General features: G+C 42.5%; 1 protein-coding gene across 14 annotated transcripts in view; it reads left to right on the plus strand.

Moving 5' to 3' along the window:
* The window catches only part of TUBGCP3 (tubulin gamma complex component 3), a 95,030-nt gene that overhangs the window by 11,510 nt on the left and 69,611 nt on the right, over positions 1-13,909 (plus strand). For all 14 annotated transcript variants that reach the window (XR_014789236.1, XR_014789240.1, XR_014789241.1 and 11 more), the window contains 4 exons: positions 795-862; positions 2,778-2,855; positions 3,485-3,702; positions 5,099-5,271. Coding sequence is in view for 8 of the 14 variants with exons in the window: in XM_084844615.1 (XP_084700741.1) it covers positions 795-862; positions 2,778-2,855; positions 3,485-3,702; positions 5,099-5,271 (537 nt within the window). In the remaining 6 variants the exon portion in view is untranslated. The remainder of the gene's footprint in view (positions 1-794; positions 863-2,777; positions 2,856-3,484; positions 3,703-5,098; positions 5,272-13,909) is intronic.

Here is a 13,909-nt window from a genome sequence, read left to right on the forward strand (position 1 = left end):
GCCAGTAAGTTCCTGGTTTCTTTAGCCTTCCCCAACCTGGTGCCCTGCAGATGTGTTTTACAAGAGAACCAGTGTGGTGTAGTGGTTAGAGTGTTGGATTGGGACTTGGAAGATCTAGGCTGTAGTCCCCACATGGCCATAAAGCTCACTGGGTGACTTCGGGCCAGTCACTGACTCTCGGCCTAATGTACCTTGCAGGGTTGTTGTGAGGATAAAATGGAGAGGAGGAGGACCATGTAAGCTGCCTTGAGTTCCTTGCAAGAGGGAGAAGAAGCAGGCTATAAATGTAATAAACAAACAAACTGCCATCATCCCCACCTAGCATGGGCAATTTCCATGCTGATTCAGGATGATAGGAATTGTAGTAAAACATCTGGGGGCACTAGGTTGGGGTAGGCTGCTTTAGCCATTCCTGCTTGCAGGAGGAGCCCAGCAGGAGCAATTAGGGAGTGTGTATGAGCACACTTCTTGTTACCAGTAAGCTAGAATTCTCAACGATTAAGGCTTGCTGTTTTGTGTGGACATGGCCATAGTGTGGATGTCCTATACAGGAGTACTATTCATGTAGGAAATTTTTCTTGAATTAGGTGACGCTTAGAATTAAATAGGGGGTTATCCTTCTGACATGAATGGACAAGCATTTACATTGTATCAAAACAACTGGTACCAATACCACTTGCCTTCAAATTGTTCATTGTATAACATAATGCTGGGTAAAAGTAACATTTGGTTTAAGTGTTAATATTGCACATGATAGGCTTATAGTGACCCCAGTATGCCTTTTCTCTTTATAGTTGTGCGGCAGGGAAGGGAAGAAAATGCTGCTGTATTTTCAGAGCTCTACAGAAAACTCCATTCTCAGGTACAAGAATGAGTTCCCTGCAATCCAAGATCCAGTATGGAGATGACTTGTTAATTGTGGTGTAGTGGTAGCCAGTAGTGTGATTTTGTTATATTCTGTGTTTTGGAAATGTCTTGTGTTTTGAGTTTGTTCCAATCTCCTGTTCTGCAAAATGCTAAGAGCTTGTTTTGATAAAAATAAAAAATAAGCAGCATTTATTTTAGTTCCCTAAATGACTTTTTATGGGAAGGACATAGATAAGCAAAAAAGTTTTTACTTTTTAAGTTAAACCTACCTTACCGCTATCTATTTTTAAGATAATGTATATTGATTTATTGATTAGGCATTCTTTCAGCCTCTTAAGTGATCTTGGTTTTCTGTCTCATGTACTTGAAGTCTAGGGTTCTGAAAACACACTTGGTAATTGAGAAATTATGAGTCAGTTTTGACAGTAAAGTTCAGCAAAGTTCACAAACTTTATACTGCAAGAAAATGAGTTATTCCCTGGCATTGTTGAGATCGTTCCTCCTTCAATATAGAGGCTAGTTCAGTAATTTCCAGGCTTCTGAGCAGGGCCGTTGGCAGGATCCATTGGGTCCTTGGTATAGACCTGCTGATGGGCCTGCCAAAGCTGCTTGCTCCCACCAAAGCCCACCCACCAGCTGCATGGGCCCACCTGGCAACTGCTGTAACGATTCCCCCACCTGCCAAAACTGCTCCCCCAGCCAGCCAGCCAACATTCCTTCTGGGTTTTTTTTCCCTGCGGCGGCAGCTCCTCCTCAGGTTGGCCCACTCACTAGAAAAGCACTGTGGGACCTGGCTGGCTGAGCCTGTAGGCCCTGTGGTGCCCCATTTTAAAAGTTTATTTTGAGCCACATTTTGAGTAGCAGCGACCTGAACTGACCTGAACCTCCACTTTGGTGAAGACGTGGCCAGTGAGGGCACAGGGCTGTCTTTACATTGCTTCTGTGCCCTCATTGGCCATGTCCCTCTCCACAAAATGCCCGATTGGTTCAGTTTGCTGCTACTCAAAATGTCACTTTAATTTTTTTTAGAATGGGCTGCCACGGGGCCTGCGGGCTTGGCCCTGGCTCTTCCTTTTGTCAGCCGATTGGGCAAGTGAGGAGGAGGAGGATGGTGGCAGCTGCTGAAGTAGGCTCAGGGATGGGGCCCTCTGGGCCCTCAGCAGCTGCCCGCCTGTGATGACCCCTGACACTGGGCCTGTTTCTGATAGCAGTAGAATAGTTGCTTAAATATAGCAGTGTGCGAGTTAGCTGTGAACTTTATTGTGGGAGGTCTATCAGTATTTTTTTAAACCACAAATCAGTGTTTCTTCTTATATTACAGAAGCAAGTTAATGAATTAGTATATATTGAACAAACGAGACCTGAAAGCTGCCCTAGAATTGTACTACTAAGAATGTGGTCAGCATCCTCCCTTCCTAATACATTATATCAGTACTTCATTGCATAGTTATAATAGGCTGTTTATTGAAACAGCACTATGCTTGAGTACCAGCATCAAATCAGGGACAAATAGGTCATCAGTGGGGACTGAAGACTTTTAAGAGGCAGGTCTGGCCTTTTTAATATATGAACACAAAGGAATCCGTATGTACAAAAGGGAGGGAAGTGGCAGTTGACTTGCTGATACTCTGTGTATGCATGTACCATCCTCCATTTTGAGCATAGTAGACTTACAAATCTTTTAATTGATTGACCCATGCAGGTGGTTGAGGAATGGTTCCCCCCCCCCAATAATGATAGAGCCTGAAGACCAGCTGTGAACAATAGTTGATTAGACTATCTGAAACTAAACATTTCCTACCCATACTACTCTTAAATTATAAGGTAGATTCTAGTTGCTTATGTACAAGTAAAACTATAATCTATTCTGAAACTATGCTACCATTTCTAATAGCTATGTCTTGTGATAGGGTGTTTTGAAAAACAAATGGTCAATCCTCTACCTCCTGCTCAGCCTCAGTGAAGATCCACGTAAGCAGTCAAACAAGGTAAATTATATTATATATATTCTCTCTCTCTCACTCTCACTCTCTCTCACACACACACCACCTTTTTATAAATAATTTCAAGGTGGCTTACAAAAATTAAAAACACAAATGCATACAGAATGACCAGCAAATAAAAGCTAAATTAAAAGTCAGAGTTTAAAATACATAAGATAGTGAAAATGTCTTAAAATGCCTGGGCAAATAAGTCACCAGGTGTATCTGGAGAAGGCATTTCATGCCAGGGCCGAGAAAGCCCTCTCCCTCATTGCAACAAGCCTTGTCTCTGTTGGATGTAGAGAAGGGCCGATGCTCTTAGCCTGCAGTCAAGTTGGTATGGCAGGAGGCACTCCTTCAAGTACTACACTGCTACAATCTACACTGTAGAAATTTAGTCAGCTGCATATTTGGAAAGTTAGGAGTTAGTTCATGTACTAAATGTTAGCAAGACTATCTGAAATTACTTCAGAAAGATTGGGGTTGGTTCTGGTTAAATGTGTATGCTATATTTTATTATTCTGAAATAGTTCCAGGTACATAGTAAATAGTAACTGTCAGAGGGAGAGTGTGGTTAGAGTTATTTAATCAATATATATGGGGTTCTTTAAAGCTTGTTTTTTTTTCCCTTCAAGGTTTCAAATTTTGCTACACTCTTTGCTCAAGCGCTACCACGGGATGCTCACTCAACTCCTTACTACTATGCCAGGCCTCAGAGTCTTCCCTTGAATTACCAAGACCGGAATGCCCAGTCTGGTCTGAATTCTGGCAGTATGGGAAGCAGTGGGATCAGCAGCCTAGGCATGTATGCCCCGAATGGGCCAACACCAACTCCGCAGTCATTTCTTCCAGGGTAAATGAAACTTGTTCATCTTGCAGATAACCATTCACAGAGTTCTACCTCAATAAATAGCAGTTGAGGTAAACTTGGAGGCTTGCTATTCAAAGAATTCAGCCTAAGCAGAATGCAGCTGTCATCGCAGCTTGGTACCAGGGGTTAATAAGATTTTGTTATTTATGTTATTTATATCCTGCCCTTCAATGATGCTACCCTTAGGGTAGCTTACAGTAGAATCAATACAAGCAATTAAAAAGTTGAAAGAGAGCAATACAAACATTTCAGCATGACTAAAACCAAATTAAAATTATTTAAAAAGAATCAATGGGTAAATAAAAAGGCCTTTGCTTGTTGCTGAAAGACATCAAAGTAGGTGCCAGATGAGCCTCCATGGGGAAGAGTGTTCCACAGATGGGGCACCACAACTGAGAAGGCCCTTTCCAGCCACCACCTTCCTAAAATCCAAAAGCAAGCTCACCTGGTAGAGCTTGGGCCTATTTTAACATGTGAGTAGGTTTGTATGGGAGTAGAGGTTCCTTTAGGATTGTTGGAATTGCTATAGTTATATGCTTAAGGCCACATAATAATTCCATGATAGCAGTAAGGAAAATATCTGGAGGTAAGCACAATTACCTGGGAGTAAGTCCCATTGATTATTTTTTTCTTACCTGTTAATTCTCATTTCCTGAGGTGGCAGGGAGATGTAGTCACTCTACCCTACTTTCTGAACCATTCAGTTCTGTTCTGAGATCCAGGAGGGTAGAAAATTTCACCTTCCTTTTATCTGGCCCTTAATATTTTCTCCAGAATATTTTGTTCCAGAATTGTGTTCTGTAAGGTAAGTTTTAATAATTTGAAGGGGCTTAGCTTGCTGGGAAAGTGTGTAGTTCCCCCCCATGGTATCTTAGTTACTTGACCCTAGGCAAGGGGAGGTGCCATCCCAGTTGTGATAACAGCCTATCCACGGGAAGTTGAAAAATTCGCGTTTCTGTGAATAGGGCTGTTTGATTTACTGAAATAAAATAGCAGTGATTGGTTTTCTACCTAAAAGATCAGCAAAGACCTATTAGAAGTGTCATATGGCTGTTGAAACATTAAGCTCTGAGGTATCCTTTTGGCAGGCCTAGATTTCACACCTCAGTGTGGAAGGAAACCTCTCTCAGAAGACATCTGAAATGCTAGTCTTTAATGTCCCATTAAAAAGCAATGATTTGTCATATCTTTTCTTTTTTTTTGCAACAAGCAGAGTGGTGGGGGGATGAGAATCTGTTCGTTCTGTGCCATGCTGTAGAAGATGCCTGCTGAACTTTAAGTTTCTCAGAGCTTGCCTCTAGAGGCATTTTAGAGTAATATAAATTGATAAGTAACACTTCAATAACTAATTATATTAATATTAGCTTTCTTTCCTTAGACAATCCTATCAACGTGCAGGAGTGGGAGATTGCCTCCGGCAACAGCTGGGGGCACGACTTGCTTGGACTCTAACTGCAGGGCAGCCGACGTTACAGAATTCTACCTCAAAAGGCCTTTCAGCCACTGTTTCACGTAATCTGCCAAGGTCAAGGCGGGAAGGGGATATAACTGGTGAGCAAAATGTATTTCATTTGACTGTTCTCTATCTTTCATTCACAGTGCTTACCTGAAAATTACCTCAGCTTTTCTATTCAAAGAAATCTACACTATCTCATTTCAGTGGGAATAAATCTTGAAATCAGAATGTTTCAGCTTTAATTTTGATACTGGTTGATATAATTTCCAGGGAAATAGTAGATTCCATTTTGTGTGTTTTTTGAGTGAAGAACTTGAAGTAGGAAGAGCCTTAGATCATTAACTTTGGCATATTTTGTCCATATTGTAAAAAAAAAATAGCAGTGGAATCCTATGCATGTTTACTTGAAAGCAGCACCACTGTGTTTAGTGGGGATTACTCCCAGGTAAATGTGTATAGAATTGCAGCCTAATATGTCTACTCAGAAGTAAATCCCATTGAGTTCAATGGGGTTTACCCCCTGGTAAGTTGTTAAAGGATTGCAGCCTAAACATACTTCCAAGCATTTGACTGTGTTCTCGGGCCTAAATGAATTATGACATGCAGTTTTTATATATCTTTTCTCCCACTTTTGTGTTAAAACAGAAAACCAAAAAGAGCCTTGTGAGTGTGAGAGATTGAGTCGAGGAATTACAATTTGTGCAGTAGGGACTGTACCTGTATCTTTTCCCCTCATGGGTAGAAAAGCAGCTTTGGGGGAGAAAATTCCTAGCAGTAAAACAGTTGGAGGGGAAATAGTTAATCAGCCCCCTATTCCACCCCATTCCCTTGCGTAAACTCACAATATCACAAGGTTGCTTTGGGATTTAAAAAAAAAAATGCAGGAAAGAAGTATACGAAGGTGTGTCACGTCTAGTTTGGGCATTAAGAGTAATAATGTAACTTGGATTTATTTCACAGTACACTTAAAGCTAATTATGCAATAAGTTATATAACTTGAAAACCCAAGGGCCAGGATCCAAAGAACCATACAATTAATTCCATACGCTCAATGGGGTTTGGGGCTTGTATTTGCTGAATACATGCAAATTGCTTTTGATACTGAGAGGATTTTCAAAAGCAGATTGTGATAATGCATGGGAGCGTGAGGTTCATCAAGAAAATGTCAAAATTCCACTGGGGTTTTATATGCTCCTAAATAAGTTATTTGGATCCAGGTTATGGGATCCAAAGAAGAAATGGCTAACTAGCTAAAATCCAAAGGCATGAAAGTGTGCTGTGCCACCATTGTGGGAGGAACACTGCAAAAGATCCATGGAATGTTGTTGAGAGAGCGAGATTGGCATTTGAGATGGAGGCATGCATATTGCACTGCTAAGCTCTCTGTTCACAACCATTACTCCTAAAAATAGCTAGGAAAGGGGTGATTTATCCTTTGTATTCCTCTCTCAGAAATCTCTTCCAGTGTTAAAGAAATGTCTTATCAGTGAATTGATGGTTCTCACTCCTGTGGGTTTCACCTTGAAATATCATCAACAGACTTCCTGCTGGCCTTTCCAGTTCTGCTTTTCTCTGCTCTCTCACAGGATTCTTGGAGAACTAGAATTAGAATGGCAGATGTACTACTCAGGAGTTTGTGACTGGGTTTGTGCAACATGTTAACTCACACTCAGTGGTTGTTGTTGAACCATGAGGTTGTTGAACCATGGCTTAGTGTGTTGTGTGAACCCAGGACATTTTCCTCAGGGTGGCTTGTTAACCATGCAGTGTGGCTTATTTTTCTTGAACAAGCCACTTTGAGAACCCACAGTTTGTTGTTGGGTTGTTCAGGGTGGTTAACAAGCCACCCTGTATGGTTAACAAGCTACCCTGTGGGTGTAGTCCTGGGTTCACACAACCCACTACCGCATGTGGGTTAGCATGTTGTATGAACAGCCCCTGTGTGTATTTGGATTGGTGGCACCTTTCCAAAGCTATATGTATATATAAATGTGTATGTATAGGTCTCTATACATACATATAGGGGAAAGTGGAAGGCAAAAGGTAGAGGGGCCGACCAAGGGCAAGGTGGTTGGATGATATTCTGGAGGTGACGGACTCGACCTTGGGGGGCTGGGGGTGGCGACAGCCGACAGGAAGCTCTGGCGTGGGCTGGTCCATGAAGTCACGAAGAGTCGGAAGCGACTGACCAAATAAACAACAACAATAGGTCTCTTGATGCATTAAACTAATTGTTTCATCTCACTTGTATAGACAACAACACCATTTTTATCTGTGTTAAAGTACAAAATGACAGCTGTGTGGCTCTTCCCTGGCACAATTGTGCTCTTGACAGTCCGCCAAACAGCTTTTTGGCAGGCTGTCGGAGTGTGATTCTGCTGGGGAAACAGGTGCGCAAGGAGAGTCGCTCTTCTCCAGCACAATCACACTCCTGGGCTGTGAGGAGTATTATTTAAATCACACACCTTCCCCCCTACCCAGCTGATTAGCTGGGGGCGGGCGAAGGAGCCACAGTCTCAGCGTACAGGGGTGGGAGGTTTAAACCTACCCATCCCTGCACCCTGAAATGTTGGGATTAGAGGGAGGATGTATGTTATGCGTATGGGTATGTGATGTGTGGCTACACATGTGAGAGTGTATATAGACCAATTAATTGCCACTGATTGTTCCAGAGCAACTGTTGAAGATGCCTGGTGTGGAATCACTGAAATAAATCATAGCACATTTCTCCATTAATCAAATCATTGATATGTTTTTCATTTAGAAGCAAAGTTAGTCTCTTCAAACAGGCCATAAGTGACCTTGAACAATATTCTGTTTTCTCAGTAACTTTCAGGATAAACTGTCTTACATAAAACATTTTGTTGCCTTCCACCGCTAAACTTACAGTTTGACAATCTAATAGGATCCTCTATTTTTAGGCATAATCACCATTAAAACCCAGTTGATGTTATGATGCCACAGATACATTGGGTGTGGATAAAAACTTAGACAACAGTGGCTTATAAATAGAGAAAGCCATCTCCATTTCTTAATTTATTTTGTTTATGTTGTGCCAGCAAACAAAAAAAAATACTCATTCTAGCTGGCAGATGTAACCGAAGGAGCAGATGCATTCTGCTATTATATTATGATGCTGCTACTAAATAAATTCATATTCCCAATTAAGGACTGTTTATAAAGAAAGCAGATGGATTTTGTGCATTTTATAAATATTGAATATGTCGGGGACTGTAGGAAAAAATACAAGTATCTGAGTTCTTTGATTCTTAAATTCACACTGGAAATTGGGGACCTGAACTTAAAATTCCCATAATAATTCAGAATTGTTTAAGAGAGTGGAGCTCAAGACCCAGAAGCACTTCAGAGAGCCTTGTTGAATAATGTGTAGAAAATATGTATTTTTATAAAGGCTCAATATTATGGGGGAGCCGGTAAGGGCTTGGAAATTGGGGCGGTGGGTGAGGGATAAGGACTGGGGAAGAGGGGGTAGGAGCAGGAAGGGAAGCACATGGTTTGTTTCACCTGTGGTTAAATCCTCAGTTTTCCATGAAAAAGCAAAGCTGTGCATTTATCCAGTAGTGCATGTGGTAGCTCCACTTAAGGGGAACCTGTATATTAAATCTCTTCCCCATCCTGCAAAGTTTCAAGGAGTTGGAGGCCCCCACCCTTTTTTGTTGCATATGGGCAGAGATAGGGGACCTGGCAAAGGCTTGGAAAGGCAGCACGAGGGACGGCAGAATATGGTTTCCACTGCAAAGGAAGCTGGGATACCTGACTGGGCGGGTGGGAGGACTACAGTAGGAGGAGGTGCGAGGGGGGAGGAAATAAATTATGCTAAGTAGCTTGCTTGCCTCGTTGTCTGATGGGAGCTCAGCAGGTTGTTTGCGAAACAACCTACTCTGCACAGCATATCACCCACCATGGGCTAGTGTGACTGATGTGTGAACAGGCCCAGTATCTGTCGTGGATAGGGATGTTGGAGAAATCTGTAACGGATTCAAGTGAGTTAGGATTTTTTTTACTCTGACCTGTGGATTCCACACTAGACCAGCTTTTTCTGAGTCATGTGGATTCCATGGAGTTGTGGATTGGTTTTTCAATTTGGGGGAGGATTTGTGCTAATTCACATTAGCACCACTTTTCATTAAGTAATGCACACCTGCGCTAATGTCAATTAGTGCAAGTTGAACAAAATTCTGGTTAAAAAGAATCTGATTCTGTCAATGAGCGTACAACTGAACAAAAGATGCCCAACAATCTGCGAAACACTGACAGAACGGATTTAACAAAATCTATACATTCCTAGTCCTGGATCATAGAAAGTTAAAATAGAACTGAAAATCAGATCTGTGTGTGCTGTCATGTTGTGCCCTTCTGAGAAAATCATTAGATGAAGAATTCTCGGCTTTCTCACAGTTTATATAATTAAGGCTTTCCAAGCTTAGCTATTGTTGTTCAGTCGTTAAGTCGTGTACGACTCTTCGTGACCCCATGGACCATAGCACGCCAGGCCTTCCTGTCCTCCGCTCTCTCCCAGAGCATGCTCAAGTTCATATTCATTGCATCGGTGATGCTATCTAGCCATCTCATCCTCTGCCATCCCCTTCTCCTTTTGCCTTCAATCTTTCCCAGCATCAGGGTCTTTTCCAGGGAGTTTTCTCTTCGCATTAGGTGGCCAAAATATTTGAGCTTCAGCTTCAGTATCTTTCCTTCCAATGAGCAGTCAGGGTTGATTTCCTGATTTGACCTCCTTGCAGTCCAGGGGACTCGTAAGAGTCTTCTCCAGCACCTCAGTTCGAAGGCATCAATTCTTCGGCACTCAGCCTTCCATATAGTCCAGCTCTCACAGCCATACATTACTACTGGGAAAACCATAGCTTTGATTATACGGACCTTTGTCGGAAAGGTGATGTCTCTGCTTCTTACTATGCTGTCTAGGTTTGCCATAGCTTTCCTCCCAAGGAGCAAGCGTCTTTTAATTTCATGGCTACAGTCACCGTCTGCGATGATCTTGGAGGCTAAGAAAATAAAATCTGTCACTGCTTCCCTTTCTTCCCGTTCTATATGCCAGGAAGTGATGGGGCCAGATGCCATGATCTTCGTTTTTTTAATGTTGAGTTTCAAACCAGCTTTTGCACTCTCCACTTTCACCCTGAACAAGAGGCTCTTGAGATCCTCTTCGCTTTCTGCCATTAGGGTGGTATCGTCTGCATATCGGAGGTTGTTGATAATTCTCCCGGCAATCTTAATTCCGAGCTGTGATTCATCCAACCCGGCGTTTCTCATGATGTACTCTGCATATAAGTTAAATAAGCAGGGTGACAACATACAGCCTTGTCGTACTCCTTTCCCAATTTTGAACCAATCGGTTGTTCCACGTCTGGTTCTTACTGTTGCTTCTTGACCCTTGTACAGGTTTCTCAGGAGACGGGTAAGGTGGTCTGGTACTCCCATCACTTTAAGAATTTGCCACAGTTTGTTGTGATCCACACAATCAAAAGCTTTAGCGTAGTCAGTGAAGCAGAAATAGATGCTTTTCTGGAATTCTCTTGCTTTCTCCATGATGCAGCGACAGTTGGCGATTCGATCTCTAGTTCCTCTGCCTCTTCGGAACCCAGCTTGTACTCCCAGTAGTTCTCGGTTCACATACAGCTGAAGCCTATCTTGTAGGATTTTGAGCATAACCTTGCTGGCATGTGAAATGAATGCAATTGTATGGTAGTTTGACATTGCCCTTCTTTGGAATTGGAATGTAAACTGACCTTTTCCAGTCTTGGGGCCACTGTTGAGTGTTCCAAATTTGTTGGCATATTGAATGCAGCACTTTAACAGCATCATCTTTTAGGATTTTAAATAGCTAAGCTGGAATACTGTCATCTCCTCTAGCTTTGTTATTAGTAATGCTTCCTAAGGCCCACTTGACTTCACTCTCTAGGATGCCCGGCTCCAGTTCAGTGACCACACTATCATGGCTATCAGGGACATTAAAATCTTTCCTGTATAGTTCTTCTGTGTACTCTTGCCACCTCTTCTTAATCTCATCTGCTTCTGTTAGGTCCCTGCCTTCTTTGTCCTTTATCATGCCCATCTTTGCACAAAACATTCCCTTGATATCTCCGATTTTCTTGAAGAGATCTCTAGTCTTTCCCATTCTATTGTTTTCCTCGATTTCTTTGCATTGTTCATTTAAGGCCTTCTTGTCTCTCCTTGCTATTCTCTGGAACTCTGCATTCAGTTGGATATATCTTCCCCTTTCTCCCTTGCTTTTCGCTTCCCTTCTTTCCTCAGCTACTTGTAAAGCCTCCTCAGACAGCCACTTTGCCTTCCTGCATTTCCTTTTCTTTGGGATGAATTGAGTTGCTGCCTCCTGAACAATGTTACGGACCTCCGTCCATAGTTCCTCAGGCACTCTGTCTATCAGGCCTAATCCCTTAAATTGATTCCTCACTTCCACTGTATATTCATCAGGGATATGATTTAGGTCATACTTGAATGGTTTAGTGGTTTTCCCTACGTTCTTCAATTTAAGCCAAAATTTTGCAAGAAGCAGCTCATGATCTGAGCCACAGTCAGCTCCAGGTCTTGTTTTTACTGACTGTATAGAGCTTCTCCATCTTTGGCTGCAAAGTACATAATCGATCTGATTTCGATATTGACCATCTGGTGATGTCCACGTGTAGAGTCGCCTCTTGTGCTGTCGGAAAAGAGCATTTGCTATGATCAGCGTGTTCTCTTGGCAAAACCCTATTAGCCTTTGTCCTGCTTCATTTTGTACACCCAGGCCATGCTTGCCTGTTATCCCGGTGATTTCTTGACTTCCTACTTTGGCATTCCAATCCCCTATGATGAAAAGGACATCTTTTTTGGTGTTAATTCTAGAAGGTGTTGTAGGTCTTCATAGAACCGATCAACCTCAGCTTCTTCGGCCTCAGTGGTTGGGGCATAGACTTGAATTACTGTGATGTTGAATGGTTTGCCTTGGATTCGTACTGAGATCATTCTGTCGTTTTTGAGATGGTACCCCGGTACTGCTTTTCCCACCCTTTTATTGACTGTGAGTGCTACTCCATTTCTTCTAAGGGATTCTTGCCCACAGTAGTAGATATAATGGTCACCTGAATTAAATTTGCCCATGCTTGTCCATTTTAGTTCGCTGATTCCCAAGTTGTCGATGTTCAATCTTGCCATCTCATGTTTGACCACCTCCAGCTTACCTTGATTTATTGATCTTACATGCCAGGTTCCTAAACAATATTGTTCTTTACAGCATCGGATTTTCTTTTCACCACCAGACACATCCACAGCTGAGTGTCCTTTCGGCTTTGGCCCAGCCGCTTCACTCTTTCTGGCGCTACTTGGAAATACCCTCTGCTCTTCCCCAGTAGTATATTGGACACCTTCCGACCTGAGGGTCTCATCTTCCAGCGTCATCTCTTTTAGCCTTGTGATACGTTCCATGGGGTTTTCTTGGCAAGAATTCTGGAGTGGGTTGCCATTTCCTTCTCCAGTGGACCACATTTTGTCAGAACTCTCTGCCATGACCTGTCCATCTTGGGTGGCCCTGCATGGCATAGCTTAAGGCTTCACTGAGTTATGCAAGCCCCTTCGCCACAGCAAGGCAGTGATCCATGAAGGGGAAGCTTAGCTATAATCCTATGCAAAGTAACTTCTAAGTAAGGTCTATTGAAATCAGTTAAACTTATTTCCATAAGATAAGCTGATATAGAAGTAAGATTTCAGCTAAAAAGAAAAGAGATCAGCTGAACGCCATCCTGTTTTGCTAAAAGCTGAGGTGGGGAACCTCTGGCTGCAGGTGTCCCTCAACCTAATTTCACGTGGGCTGGAAGAGAGTGAGAGAGCAAGAGAGCTATGTAAGAGAGCTGTGCGCAAACTCTGCCCACTTCTGGCTCTGCGCACGATCAATTGTGGCCTTCAGTTACCTTTTCTGTAGATCAACAGGCCCTCACAGGCAAAATATTTCTCTCCTCTTAAAGTAAGAACTCTATATTTGATGGAGGACAAAGGTCATATTTTCTAAGTTTACAGTTCTAAGGCTGCAGTCCTAAGCACAGTGACCTCAGTCAGAGTTGTGAGTAAGCAAATTTAGAGCAGTAACATTCATGGAAAGGGAGGCTGGTTGTCCATTAGCCTTAGTCTTTTCTGTCTCTCATTCATTTTTCTGCATAGATGTAACATATAAGAGGAAGTGTCACTGGATTAGGTGACATAAATATCTGAATTCCCTTTTCCAACTATTCTTGTGATTCTGTGCACTGTGAGCTATGTGAAGTGCAATTTTATTGCAGAAAAGACAGCTTATTTAAGTTCTAAACTTCTTTGAGTTAGTCCTTTTGACCAAGAAGCATAGTGCTTAAACAAATAGGCTTGAATCCTACGATAAGTTTCCTTAGGGAAGTTCACAGAAAGAAAGTTTCCAATACCCTTCCACCCCCTGTATCACCTGAAAAGCTTCCCCAGTGGGTCAAGGTGCCTTCCTGCACAATGTGGGATGAGGTACAGGGGTGGGAGGGAATTACCCCAAATTGGGCAGACCTCCACCTAACTTTGGGCAATCCCCCCTCCCCATCACATAGTTCAAGAGGGCACCCTGACACACTCTGGTGAGGCATTTTAGGGGGTGCTTAGAAGGAGGAGAAGGCAGGAAACTTTCCTTTTGTGAACTTCCCAACTTAGGATCCAAGCCATATTTTTTAAACTACAAAAACGTTT

Source organism: Heloderma suspectum, chromosome 3 (genome assembly GCF_057233095.1).
Source record: "Heloderma suspectum isolate Gila_16-S chromosome 3, 16-S_ref, whole genome shotgun sequence".
Classification (NCBI taxonomy): domain Eukaryota; kingdom Metazoa; phylum Chordata; class Lepidosauria; order Squamata; family Helodermatidae; genus Heloderma; species Heloderma suspectum.